Source organism: Oryctolagus cuniculus, chromosome 11 (assembly GCF_051225735.1).
Source record: "Oryctolagus cuniculus isolate XC-2025 breed Fujian yellow rabbit chromosome 11, ASM5122573v1, whole genome shotgun sequence".
Taxonomy (NCBI): Eukaryota; Metazoa; Chordata; class Mammalia; order Lagomorpha; family Leporidae; genus Oryctolagus; species Oryctolagus cuniculus.
Window position 1 is genome coordinate 30,824,913 of NC_142877.1, and position 14,578 is coordinate 30,839,490.

General features: G+C 40.4%; 1 protein-coding gene across 2 annotated transcripts in view; it reads left to right on the plus strand.

Moving 5' to 3' along the window:
- Positions 1-9,429, plus strand: part of MCM8 (minichromosome maintenance 8 homologous recombination repair factor) — a 45,906-nt gene extending 36,477 nt beyond the window's left edge. For both annotated transcript variants that reach the window (XM_008256292.5, XM_008256293.5), the window contains exons 15-19: positions 1,158-1,377; positions 2,377-2,586; positions 4,766-4,842; positions 8,149-8,338; positions 8,925-9,429. In XM_008256292.5, the coding sequence (XP_008254514.3) occupies positions 1,158-1,377; positions 2,377-2,586; positions 4,766-4,842; positions 8,149-8,338; positions 8,925-9,017 (790 nt within the window). In that variant the 3' untranslated portion in view covers positions 9,018-9,429. The remainder of the gene's footprint in view (positions 1-1,157; positions 1,378-2,376; positions 2,587-4,765; positions 4,843-8,148; positions 8,339-8,924) is intronic.
- The last annotated feature ends 5,149 nt before the right edge of the window (positions 9,430-14,578 follow it).

The following is a 14,578-nucleotide window of genomic DNA, read 5'->3' on the forward strand; positions in this document are numbered from 1 at the left end:
TGTAAAAAAAAAAAAAAAAAAAAAAAAAAAAAAAAAAAAAAAAGACTAAGTCATATAAATGTCCTTTTAAGGAAAAATTGGATTTTTCCTTTTAAATAGGTGCTTTGAGGGATTCCATATTTTGATGGTTCAAAAGATAAAAAAGATTAAGTATTTTTAAAATATGTTTAGCAGGGAGAGGGAGGGAGAGAGAAGTACTTTTCATCTGCTGCTTCACTCCCCAAATGGCCCCAACAGTTGGTGCAGGGTCAGGCCTATGCTAGAAGCCAAGAACTCCAACCTGGTCTCCCCTATGAGTAGCAGGGGCCCAAGCAACTGGATCATCTTTTGCTGCCTTTCTAAGATCATTAAGCAGGGAGCTGAATTGAAAGTGGAGCAGCCGAGACTCTAAGGAACACTCTGATATGGGATGCAGGCATTCCAAGTGGCAGCTTAATCCACTCTACCATGGTGTTGGCCTCAAGATTAAGAATTTCTGGAGCTGGCACTGTGGCATAGCAGGTAAAGCTGCTGCCTGCTATGCCGCCATCCCATATGGGCGCCGGTTCAAGTCCTGGCTTCTCCACTTCCGATCCAACTTTCTGCTATGGCCTGGGAAAGCAGTTACCAGCTGCCTTCCCCTGCACCCATGTGGGAGACCCAGAAGAAGCTCCTGGCTCCTGGCTTTGAATCGATGCAGCTCCAGCCGTTGTGGCCAATTGGGGAGTAAACCAGTGGATGGAAGACCTCTCTTACTCTCTTTGCCTCTCCTTCTCTCTGTGTGTATCTCTGACTTTCAAATAAATAAACAAATCTTAAAGAGAGAGATTAAGAATTTCTTAACTAGACAACCGCTAATATTCCAAGTAGTGTTATAGTCAGTCATAATGGAACCCAAAGAAATAAGTGGTTTTGATGGCTCGAAAGAGGACCGTGTCCTCAACCTATCAAGGGAAGATACACAGAAGCCTTATATGCAAGTCAGAGGGTTTGAATGGGTGGATATATTAAATCCAGAAAACTTTTTACTTATTTCCTTAACTGAAAACTTGATATTTTTAAATTCTATATGGAACTCGAGTAGAAAACAAGTGAATAGACAATTTTCCATGTTTGTTTTTATTCCAATCATCGTTTTTATTCCAATCATTATTTCTTCTTTTTTTCACGCTTCTTAGAATGGGGAGTGCCCTATTGTCCAGATTTGACTTGGTCTTTATCCTGTTAGACACTCCAAATGAGCACCATGATCACTTGCTCTCCGAACATGTGATTGCAATAAGAGCTGGAAAGCAGAAAACTGTTAGCGGTGCCACAGTAGCTCGTATGAACAGTCAAGATTCAAACACTTCTGTACTCGAAGTCATTCCTGAGAAGCCATTATCAGAAAGACTAAAGGTATACATGTTTCTTTCTTTTAATCACTCTTTTTGATTCTGTTTGAATGTCAGAGTTCAATGTGTGATTTATTGTGGTAGAACTGTAGTATATAAATTTTCATAACAGGGCAGGCATTTGGTGCAGTGGTGAAGATGCTACTTGGGACACCTCTTTCCCATCCAGAGTGCCTGGGTTCGAGTCCTGTCTCTGCTTTCAATTTTCAGCTTCCTGTCAGTGCACAGCTTGGGGGGCCAAAGATGATGTCTCAAATACTTGGGTCCCTTTCACCCACTTGGTGGAACTCAGACTGAGTTCTTGCCTCCTGGCTTTGGCTTGGCCCAGCCTTGGTTCTTGTAAGCCTTGGAGAGTGAAGCAGTGAATGGAAGTTCTTTGTCTCTGTGTCTCTGCCTTTCAAATAAGTAAATAAAAAAATTTTTTAAAACTCATATGAAAACCTTTTGTGTTATGATACTAGTGTATGTAAACTTAACTTGAAATAATTAAATTAACTAGAATGAGAGCTACAACTGCAGTGCTTGGTTTATTTGGACAGTCTTAGAATTGATGAGATAGGCCGGCGCCATGGCTCACTAGGCTAATCCTCCACCTGCGGCACTGGCACCCTGGGTTCTAGTCCTGGTTGGGGCGCTGGATTCTGTCCCAGTTGCTCCTCTTCCAGTCTAGCTCTCTGCTGTGGCCCAGGAAGGCAGTGGAGGATGGCCCAAGTGCTTGGGCCCTGCACCCGCATGAGAGACCAGGAGGAAGCACCTGGCTCCTGGCTTCAGATCAGTGCAACACGCTGGCCGCAGCGCGCCAGCCGAAGCGGCCATTTGGGGGGTGAACCAACGGAAAGGAAGACCTTTCTCTCTGTCTCTGTCTCTGTCTCTGTATCTCTCTCTCTCTCTCTCTCTCACTGTCTAACTCCGCCTGTCAAAAAAAAAAAAAAAAGATTTGATGAGATAAATATAAAAATTGTATTTTATGCTTATCCTTGTAACTTCTTTTATCATGCTTTAGGTGTTTCCTGGAGAAGCAATTGATCCTATTCCCCACCAGCTACTAAGAAAGTATGTTGGCTACGCACGGCAGTATGTCCACCCAAGGCTATCCACAGAAGCTGCTCAAGTTCTTCAAGATTTTTACCTTGAGCTCCGGAAACAGAGCCAGCGGTTAAACAGCTCGCCAATCACTACCAGGCAGCTAGAATCTTTGATTCGTCTAACAGAGGTTTCTTTATGTTCATGCTTTTGGGACTTAAAAGGGATGATGTGCAGTATTTCTCTTTTGTACCATTTCCTGCATAATTGACTTGGTTTTTCTTCCTACTAAAAGACATTAGAAATGGATGAGTAAAAGTTTTCAAAGATTTGGTCATACAGGTAACATGTCAAAGTATAGCTACTTTCTATGCACAAGGCCAGTTACTCACCCTGCAGCCTTTTATTTTATTTTTAATGACACTTAGGAGATTCCTAAGCTTCTGAAGAGTGGTAGGTCAGTGAGGGTATTCAGCATATGGGAACATTGAACATGTCAAATGTCTTGAATATTTGATTTGATTACATACCAGGTGTAAGGTTAACAAGCATTTAATTTTTTTTAATTTTCATTTTATTTGAAAGAGAAACATACAGAGAAACAGATCTTCTATCCACTGGTTCACTCTCCAAACACCCACAAAGCCAGCACTGGAATAGGCAGAGACCAAAAGTCCAGATGTAAATCCAGGTCTCGCACATGAGTGGCAGAGACTCAAGCACTTGAGCGTTACTGGCTGCCTTCCTGGAAGCAAGTGGGTTTGTTTAACAGCAGTAGTCTCTTCATCCCTGTGGAATGCTAAGGCAACTCTGGCTGTTAAAAATAGCTGGGGGTTAGGAGGCAGTGCTGTGCCCTAGCCTGTGACACCAGAATCCCATACACACACTGGTTCATGTCCTGGCTACTCCATTAGCTCCCTGCTAATGGCCTAGGAAAAATAGCAGAAGATGGCCCAAGTGTTTGGACCCCTGGCTCCCATGAAAGAAACCCAGAAGAAGCTCCTGGTTCCTGGCTTTGGTGTGGCCCAGTGCTGGCATTTGGGGCCATTTTGGGAGTGAACCAACAGATGAAGACCAATCCCCCCCCAATCTTTGTGTAACTCTTTCAAATAAATGTTTAAAAAAAATTAGTTGGATGAGGAGCAGGCATTTGGCCTAATGATTAAGATGCCTCATGGGATGCCCTGGGTAAGAACTGGCTCTGTTGCTAATTCTAACTTCCTGAAAATGTGCACCCTGGGAGACAGCAGGTGACAGCACAGGTGGTAGCACAGGTTGGTCCCTGTCACCCATGTCAGAGACCTGGATTTGGTTCATCATTCATGGCTTTGGTAGATGGAAATGCTTCTCTCTCTCCCTGCCTCAAATAAATTTTTTTAAAAATTAGCTGGATCAGAATTTATGCATTTTTCTTGTTTTAACAAATTGGCCAGGCATGCTTTCCTACAAATTAAAGGCAAGGAAAAAAAAAAACATAATCCAATCTGAAATGAAAACTCTCAAAAATGTTAGTAGATAAAAAAGTTTTATTGGGCCCAAATTGTGGCATAGTGGGTAAAGCTGCTGCCTTGTGATGCCGGCATCCCATGTGGGTGCCAATTCGAGTCCTGACTGATCCACTTCTGATCTAGCTCCCTGCTAATGGCCTGGGAACAGCAGTAGAAAAATGGCCTAAGTGATGGGCCCCCCAGCCAACCCATGTGGGAGACTCAGATGAATCGCCTGGCCCTGCCCAGCCCCAGCTGTTGTGGCCATCTGGGGAGTGAACCAGTGGATGGAAGACCTCTCAATCTCACTCTCATTTTCATTCTCTCTCTCTCCTTTCTCTGTTAAAAAGAAAACGTTTTATCTGTAAGTCATTCTGTGTGTATATATATATATACACACATATATATATATATATTTATTTTAAAGGCAGAGTTACAGAGAGGCAGAGGCAGAAAGAGAGAGAGAGAGAAATATCTTCCATCCACTGGTTCACTCCCCAAATAGCCACAATGGCCAGAGCTGGGCCAGTCCTAACCCAGGAGCCATGAGCTTCTTCCGGATCTCCCACGTGGGTGCAGGAGCCCAAGGACTTGGGCCATCCTCCACCACCTTCCAGGCCATAGTAGAGAGCTGGATCGGAAGTGAAGCAGCTGGGACTCGAACCAGTGCCCAAATGGATGCTGGCGCTTCAGGCCATGGCTTTATCTGCTACAAACAGCACTGGCCCCAAGTCATTCTTTTTATACTCATTTTCAAATTCTGACTTTTGATATATACCCTCCTTCCTCTAAAAACCGGTTTTTGTGTAAAATGAATAAATAAAATTAGTTTGGGAACATGTTTATCTTTTATTATCTGAAAATGGTTGTTTACTTTCAAAGGCACGAGCAAGGCTGGAATTGAGAGAGGAAGCGACCAAAGAAGATGCTGAGGATATAGTTGAGATTATGAAATACAGGTAAGATTAAAATTTTACATGCTGTTATCTTTCCATCTCAAATTATTTCAACCAAATTTATATTTAGCCTATTATGTCACTTACTTTCCTTGACACAGACAATACATTCTTGGTTTAAAGTATTTCTTAAATATTTCTGTGTAAAACCATGTGATTTTCCCCCAAGAGCAGCTCTCAGATATTTCCTGTTTGTATTTGTATCTACTGCTACTCCAAGTTGCCATCAGTTTACTTCTGAGCCCCCTACAAAGAAGTCTCAGAGGTAAATGCAAATTGCTCTCACATGAGATTACCAGCTTGTATGGATTGGCTTTTATGAAGTTTTCAGAAAAAATGAGAACAGTTTGATTCCCCAGGATTAAAGTTACTTGGCATTATTTCCCTAGGAGGAATCAAAACCCAGTTAAACACAGTGAGATTATATTGTGAATTATCTGTGTATTAATATTTAACATGCTTTCCCTCCTTAGCCAATAGGAGCCAGGACCTTACCTGTCTGATTACCAGTGTATGCCCAGGACCCAGACTCATACCTGGCACACAGTAGGGCCTCAGTAAGTGTGCTGTACTGAGGGAAAAGTTGACCTTAGTCATCACTGTTCATTCATTAACACTTTCATTTTAGAGTTTCCATCTCCTTTCATTGAATATTTGTCCTTAATGTGGTTTTCAACATATAAAACTGCATTTTAACTGGGAAGCAGAGGGCTGAACAAGAAAAATCTGAACTGTAATGTAGCTCATCTGGTTAGCAGAGCACATAACTATTGTTTTTCTTTTTTTCTTTTTTAAGATTTATTTTATGTATTTGAAAGACAAGAGTTTCAAAAGTAGAGAGAGAGAAAAGTCTTCCATCTACCGGTTCACCGGTTCACTCCCCAAATGACCACAACAGCCACAGCTGTGCTGATCTGAAGCCAGGAGCTTCTTCTAGGTCTCCCATGCAGGTACAGGGGCCCAAGGACTTGGACCATCTTCTGCTGCTTTCCCAGGCCATACCAGAGAACTGGATCAGAAGTGCAGCAGTCAGGATTCGAACCAGTGCCCATATGGGATGCCAGCCCTGCATGCCATGGCTTTAACCCACTGTACCACAGCGCCGGCTCCTATCTGTTGTTTTTCAAAATCCAAATGTTTCCATTAGTTAACAGTTCCTGTAGGCTTCCCCCTAAAGCTCAAAATATGCTAGGAAGCAGGAGAGCACAGAGCCAACTCTAAAGGTGTCAGAGCATGGGAGGTTTTTGTGTTTCTAGCAGTAGCTCAGATATTTTACATATTTTTCTTCAAATCCAAAGCAATGTAGCATGGATTCAGATCTCAAATTCAGCCGCTCATTAGTGGTGTAGCTTCTGCCAGGTAACTTCACCTTCCCAAGGCTTTCTTTCCTCCTTTGTAATATGGGACTAAGAATAGGACAGATTTGCTGGGAGCATCAAATGGGATAAGCCATCGTATATAATTAAGATAAATGTTACCTATTATTATTAACTTTAAGCATTTTTGACTACTTTCTTATGAGAAATAAGCATATGATAGTTAATAAATATGCCGTAAGTAAGGGCATCAATATGTTTCAGAGAGGAAAATACTCTTCCATCTAGTCCTATTTGAATGACTTGTATTCCTGTTTGTACAGTGTGTTCTCTTTAATCTAGACTCTCATCTATTCCAGGAACAAAATGAAGTTTTCTTAATCCTTTAAAATCATTCCTATGAGCTCTTTAAGGGTAGGGATTGCACTTGGTTTCTTCCCAATTATAAACCCATCACCCATCAAGGACCAGTATTTATTTGATTAATTAATTGCTGATTAAGTAACATCTTTGCCCATTAGCCTGACTGTGAGATCATCTCTTATTTTATAGGCAGGGAATTACAGAGAATGATTTCATTCCATGTCTTTTTTAAAAGTTCATTTTCTTTTTTTTTTTTTTTTAAAGATTTATTTATTTATTTGAAAGGCAGAGTTACAGAGAAGCAGAGGCAGAGAGAGAGAGATATCTTTCATCTGATGGTTCACTCCCCCAAATGGCCACAACAGCTGGAGCTATGCCAATCTGAAGCCAGGAGCCAGGAGCTTCTTCCAGGTTTCCCACACTGGTGCAGGACTTGTGCCATCCTCCACTGCTTTCTTAGGCCATAACAGAGAGCTGGATCAGAAGCAGAGCACTTTTGAACAGGTGCCCATATGGGATGCTGGCACTGCAGGTTGCGGCTTTACCCACTACGTCACGACGCTGACCCCAAAAGTTCATTTTCAAAGGGCAGGGTGGAGACAGAGAGATTCTCCAACCACTGGCTCACTCCCCAAATGCCTGCCACAGCTACTGCTGAGCCACAGAAGCCAGGAGCCTAGAACTCAATCTGGGTCTCCCACTAGGGCATGGACCCAAGAACCTGAGTACATTAAAGTATGATACAATAATATGCAGTGCAAAACATTACCAAGTACAGGGTGCACATTTCCAGGGAACTGGCTCAGAAGTAGAGCCAGAATTCAAACTCAGGGACTCTGACATGGGATGCAGCAGGGACTTTGCTATGTGGTTAATTTTATCTTTAACTGGTTGTTAAAACTCTGAAGTGCATGTTTCTTTCCTTGGTTGATGATATGAAAATAAGAGAAAGAAGAGAATTGGAGGTGATGGTGTATTCTTTAATATTTAACTATCATCACTGCAAGTCAGCATAAGCTTTGTTCAGTCCTAGAGTATGTAAACACCTTTCATTTGCCAAATGCTGCACTAGATGGGAACACCTCTATCCAGTAAAGCCTAAATTTGCTATGTTTAGAATGTCTTTTTTTCATGAATCAAAAAGTATGTTCTAGAGCTGGTGATGTGGCTCAGCTGGTAAAGCCACCACCTGCAAAGCTGTATCCCATATTGAACACTGGTTCTAGTCCCAGCTGCTTCACTTCCGATCCAACTCTGCCAATGTGCCTGGGAATGCCACAGAAGATGGCCTAAGTACTTGGACCCCTTGCCACCCAGGATGGACTTCCTGCCTCCTGGCTTCTGCCTGGCCCAGGCCCGAAAATTCCAGTTACTATAGTTTATCAACTTTGTGTTTTTATGCATTTCTCTTTTTAAATTTAGTTTCTTAAAAATGGTAACTATTTATAATATGTTTGTCTACAAATAATTCATATTATAGTAAATTTCAGAGTGGCCACTCAATAAACACGTTTAAATCTTTGCTAAGTGAGACTCATGGCAACTTCTAAAATCCTAGAAACTAGAAACCCAAGACAAGAATTTCTACCACTGTGCACATTGAGTACCTTTTTTTTCCTTTCCCCTTAAGCATGCTAGGAACTTACTCCGATGAATTTGGGAATCTAGATTTTGAGCGATCTCAGCACGGTTCTGGAATGAGCAACAGATCAGTAGCAAAAAGATTTATTTCTGCTCTCAACAGTATTGCTGAAAGAACTTACAATAATTTATTTCAATTTTATCAACTCCGGCAGATTGCCAAAGAGCTAAACATTCAGGTATGATTAACTACTTAATGAATTTTTTGGTGGTTCTATCAGAAGATCTTTATTAATGTATAGTAAAACAGAAAAACAGCTTTTAAGTTTCATACCTAACCTCTTCTCAGGTTTTTCCTCATCTTGATAACTAGAGGGCAGCACTGCAGCTAGCCTTGGTCTCTTTTTTTTTTTCTGACCATAATCCCTGTGGAGTGATCATGTAAATGCCTGAACTTAAGTTTCTTTGTCTGCTAAATGGATGTGATTACACTTGCTTTTCCTTCAAAGTTCTGCTGAAAAATCAGTGTAATAGCACTTTACTCATGTAAAACAGTTTAAGTGGAAATTATTCACTTCATTGGAAAAGCTAGTCTTTCTTTTTAAGCTAAGCTAAAACAAATATAAAAGACTACTAAAGCTTTTAATTTTTATTTATTTTGGTATAATAGAATTCAAAGTTCAAATTTGGGCAGTTGGTAGAAGTACAATCATTTTATTTGCCCAAGAAATTTGACAGTTACATATTATTGTCAGGCAGATTAATTTTAAAAGTCATTATTCTGTTGTATTACTAACAGCCAACTCTTTTGATGTTTTCTTCCAGGTTGCTGATTTTGAAAACTTTATTGGGTCACTAAATGACCAGGGTTATCTTTTGAAAAAGGGCCCAAAGGTTTACCAGCTTCAAACTACGTAAAAGAACTTTACAGTCAAGGTCTCCTGGGTTCAATTCTAGTTTAAAGCCATCTCAATAATGAAGAATATGCAAAAAAAATTATATCAATATATCTGTATCTGTATCTCTCTCTCTATATATACTGTTCTGTAAATTGTTCTAACAGGAAAAAGATGTTAGATATAATCAGCTAATTTAAGAAGTAACAGTCATATATTAATGTTTTACAATTTCTCCAAAAGATTAAAAGTAAGTTATTTTATATAAATTATATAAATATAAATTATCTACAGTTGTATTTTACCCTATCTTGGATTTTTATGACTGTTTCATAGTTTTGCATATCAAATGTCCCTCTGAATAAGTATTCAGCCAATAGATAAACAAATGAGCATGTCTGTGTTCCAATAAAACTTTATTTTTTGATACTAAATTTGAATTTTATAAAATTTTCATGTCGGGAATAAAAAATACTGTTGTTTTTTTTTTAAGATCATTTAAATAGACAGGGGACCCGATTTGGCCTACAGGTCATAGTTTGTAGACGCTTGGTTGCAAACAATAAAAATTGACTGATTAAGCAAGAGAAGGACTTTTTTGGACTAATTTTGATGGGCTCATAGAGTTGGAAGAAGGCTGATGAACCCGGAGTGTGTTTGCCTCCATGTCCCACTGATGCCACGCCTCAGGAACCATTTCCTCTGCACAGGTTGGGAAGAAGACCCCTGCCCACACCAGAACAGCAACAGGAGGATTCTTCCTGGAGCCTCCTTAAATTGTAGAATTCAAATAGAAACTTAACACTGAAGAAGGCTGGGTTGTTTATATGCCCCTTTCCCAGGATGCTAGAGTTTTCCAAGTTCTACTTTAGGGAGGCAGGATAATAAAGCCAGAATTTCCCATATTTTGTGAGAGTATTCAAATGATACTGTGCTGCCAGCCAATCTGTCATGTATATAGCTAAGACATACTTGCAAACACACAGGAGCCCAGGAATGTGAACCATTGCTTGAAAATCTACCACAACTTTGAGTAATCCAAAAAATCCACAGAAAATTAAAAATAGTAACTGGCAGTATACATTGAGTGTTTATAAGGTCAAAATTAAAATAAATGTGTAGATTATTGCTATAGAACACAATGTAAATATTAAATCCTGATTTTAAAAAAAGAAGGTAGATGTTAGTATAAATAAGATGATGTGTTTATATTTTTTTTAAAGGCAGAGCAACAGAGATAGGGAGAAACAAAGACAGACAGAACTTCTATCTGCTGGTTCATTCTCCAGATGGCTGCAAAAGTCAGGTCTGTGCAAGGCCAAAGACAGGAGCCAGGAACTCCATCCTATTCTCTCACCCACCCTGGTACTTCTGCCTTCCTAGGCATATTAGTGGGAAGCTAGGTTGGAAGTGGAACAGCTAGGACTTGAACTGGCCCTCCAACAGGGGATGCAAGGATGGCAAGTGCTGGCTTAACACATTGCACCACCACACCAGCCCCAGTGTTTTTATCTTGAGGTTAGGGTGAGTGTCAAAAACATATTTTAAGCCGAGGTAAGCATTTGTCTTAGTGGTTAAGATACCCACATCAGGAATGCCTGGGTTCAATGCCTGTGACCGGCTCCTGACTCCAGCCTCCTGTTAATGTGGACTGGGAGGCAGCAGTGAGGGCTCAACTAGTTGGAGCCTTGTCACTCATATGGGGGACCTGAATGGAGTTCCTGGCTTCTGGTTTTAGCCCAGCATAGCCCAGCCTGGACCATCTGGGGATTTGGACAGTAAACCAGTATAGTTATTTTCTATCTGTGTGTCTCTCTCTCAAATTTATGTATATTTTAAATATATAAATAGATTTATCAGCACATTTTTACATAAAAACAGATATTATCAACTAGATAATGTGTAGACATGAGAAAAGAATGTATACTAATGCTTCTTTTCAAAGAAAACAAAGACTAAAAGGTTAATGGTATTATATAAAGTTATAGAAGCTACAAACCCAAATTAGAAACTATTCATGTTTCCTTAGATTTGTATTTTTGTTTTTAAGATTTATCTTTAATTTGAAAGAGTGACAGAGGGAGAGACAGAAAGATTTTCCATCTTCTGGTTCACTCAAATGGCTACAAAGGCAGGGGTGGGGCCATGCTGAAGCCTGTAGCCCAGAACCCCATCCAGGTCTGTGATGTCAGTGGCATGGACCCAAGCGCTTCTGCTGCTGCTTTCGCAGGCACATTGGCAGGGGAGCTGGATTGGAAGCAGAGCAGCTGGGACCGAGAGGTTTAACCTGTGCCACTATGCTGGCCTCTGTATTTGTTTATTTAGCACCCATCAATTAAAGGGCCAGACAACCAAAGTTGTTTACATTTCCCCCTGTGGTCCAGCTCTCCAGGGTCCAAAAATCATTACAAACCCTCCAGCCACACCCCCAACCTCTTTTACTTTGGGGCCAAATGGAGTGCCTCCCCCACCTATTCCTGGGGCTATAAGGACAAAGCTGCATCGCTGGTGTAGGCATTTCCCCTTGCTCCTTCTGCCCACTTCCCCGCCCCCCTTCCCCCAATCAGGGTTTCCTGGAACCTGTATCTATGAATGAGGATGCTTAATTTAAAAGTTCTTTTTTTTTTGGACAGAAAGGTCTTCCCTCCGTTGGTTCACTCCCCAAATGGCCGCCACGGCCGGCACGCTGCACCGATCCGAAGCCAGGAGCCAGGTGCCTCCTCCTGGTCTCCCGTGTGGGTGCAGGGGCCCAAGCACCTGGGCCATCCTCCACTGCCCTCTTGGGCCACAGCAGAGAGCTGGACTGGAAGAGGAGCAACTGGGACTAGAACCGGGCACCCATATGGGATGCTGGCACCTCAGGCAGAGGATTAACCAAGTGAGCCATGCCCCGTTCTTTTTACATTGCTAGTACAAACGTTTTTCTCTCTCATCAGTATTTAGCATGTGCATAGAAAACTGAAGATAATCTCCCGATACACTGCTCAGATCTACAGTTAAGTCCAGTTTCAGCTGAACTTTCCCTTTCCTAGGTGCATGGACTAAGCTTAAGCTGCTGTGTGTGTTGCCAGCATCTCATGAGCCCTGGTTTGTGTCCATGATGCTCTACTTCCCATCCAGCTCCCTGCTAATGGCCTGGGAAAGTGGCAGAAGATGACCCAAGTGCTTGGGCCCCTGCACCCTTGTGGGAGATCTGGATGGAGCTCCTGGCTTTGGCCTTGCCCAGCCCTGGCTGTTGCAGCAATTGAGGGAATGAACCAACAGATGGAAGATTTATCTTTTTTTTTTTTTTAAACAGATCAATATAATCAATTTTATTGGAAAGATTGAAACATACCTTAAGGAAAAAGATGATTTTTAAAATTCTTATGTATCTAAATTTAATATAGAACATTTTAAATGTAACAAAAAAAAAGTCTAAGTGGGTTTTAAATGGATACAGATAACATCCTATGTAAATGAAGTGAACGAACAAAATACATACTCCCTAAGGAAAGACACACTGTTATCTACTATCTTTGTCTCTCCAGTATCTCTTTTCCAAGAGTCAATTTCAGTAGATGCCACTCAATCAGTGTTATTTAAAAGAACTTCTATCTAGGATGAAGAATAAATTCATACTGGTCAATAGCATGGAAAAGTTCCTTAAATTAAAAAAAAACAGTTTCACCATAGTTTAAGGTTTAAACAATAAGAAACATACATCTCACTCTTGATATGGCACAGTCATAGAATAAATGTGATTTTGCCATATCTACTCATAAAAGGTTATAGATAATCTTTATAATCATTTTCCATAAACCGAATCTTTATGCATTTATTCATTTAGAAGAGGTCAGGATTTCTGATTTATAAAGCTGTTCCCTGAAATCCGAATGGCCAACAGACACATGAAAAAATGTTCAGGACCACTAGCTGTCAGGGAAATGCAAATCAAAACCACAAGGAGGCCTCACCTCATTCCATTAGAATGGCCCTTATACAGAAATCAACAAACAACAAATGCTAGAGAGGATGTGGTGAAAAAGGTACCCTAATCCACTATTGGTGGGAATGCAAGCTGGCAAAGCCACTATGGAAGGCAGTATGGAAATACCTCAGAAATCTGAATATCGACCTACCATATGACCCAGCCATCCCACTCCTGGGAATCCACCAAGGGAAATTAAATAACTAAACAAAAGAGCTATCTGCATCTCCATGTTGTTTATTGCAGCTCAGTTCACAATAGCCAAGACATGGAACCAACCCAAGACTGGATAAAGAGATTATGGGATAGGTATACTATGGAACACTACACAGCAATAAAAAATGAAATCCCGTCATTTGCAACAAAATGGATCAATCTGGAAAACTTCATACTTAGTGAAGTAAGCCAGCCCCAAAGTGACAAATGCTATGTGTTCTCCCTGATCTGTGATAACCAATAGAGCACCCAAAATGAAAGCTATAGAAGTGAAACTGACACTTTGAGAAGCAATGGCTCTTCATACTATATGTTGAACTCTTAGAGTTAATCATACATATATGAAGTCAGTTGAAAATAGACCTCAGTAAAAAATAAGAGGGGGAATAATAGAGGGAGGAGGAAGTCTGTAACTATAAAGCTATATAGTTCTGCATACAGTCCTACTGACTTACCTCCAAGGGTACAGTTTAAAAACTTGTCATGGGGGGTGAGCCATTGTATTCCATAAACTGTACTTTGGAAATTTATATTTACTAAAAAAAAAAAAAAAAAAAAAAAAAAAAAAACTTGTCATGGGACTCCAAATCCCATTAAAATTGGGGTAAAATGCCATCTTAATTGTTAAAGTTATATTAAGTGTTAAAATGAACATATAGATAGGATTAAGTGTTAAACATATAAATAGCATCAAGTGCCTGCAATAATAATAGATAGAATTAAAAAGGAGGGAATGTCCAACATGGGAAGCAGTCCACACAGCAGACTCCAGAAAGACAATTGCTTTAAGTAACACCCTGACCTCAGAATCAGCCCCTAGGGCACTCAGATATGGCCGAAATGTCCATGAGAGCATTTCAGACAGGGAAAGCCAAGACATCGTGGCAAAAAAATAAAAAATAAAAATAAATAAATCCTACATGAAGGATCTCTGTGAGTGAGACCCCAGTGGCAAGAAGGAACCACCAAAGAAGGATGTATTCTCTGAGAATTAACTGCAAAACTTATTCTTAACATTAATTTATATGTTGTGTGTGTGTAAGGGGGTGCAAACTGTTAAAATCCCTACTTAGTACAGAGTTGTCTTCTGTATATAAAGTTAACTAAAAATGAATCTAATGAAGAATGGGATGGGAGAGAGAGTAAGAGGTGGGGTGGGAGGGCAGGTATGGGGGAAGAGCCACTATATTTCTCAAGTTGTACCTATGAAATTTGCATTAATTAAACAAAAGATTTTTAAAAAATGATGTTCCCTATTTATGTTGTTGTAGGAAGATTTATCTTTTTCTTTGCATGTGTGTGTAACTCTGCCTCTCCAATAAATTTTAAAAATCAAAACTAGGTTAGGGGAGATACCACAAGAAATTCAAATTCACTTTGATACAAACTCAAGAAAA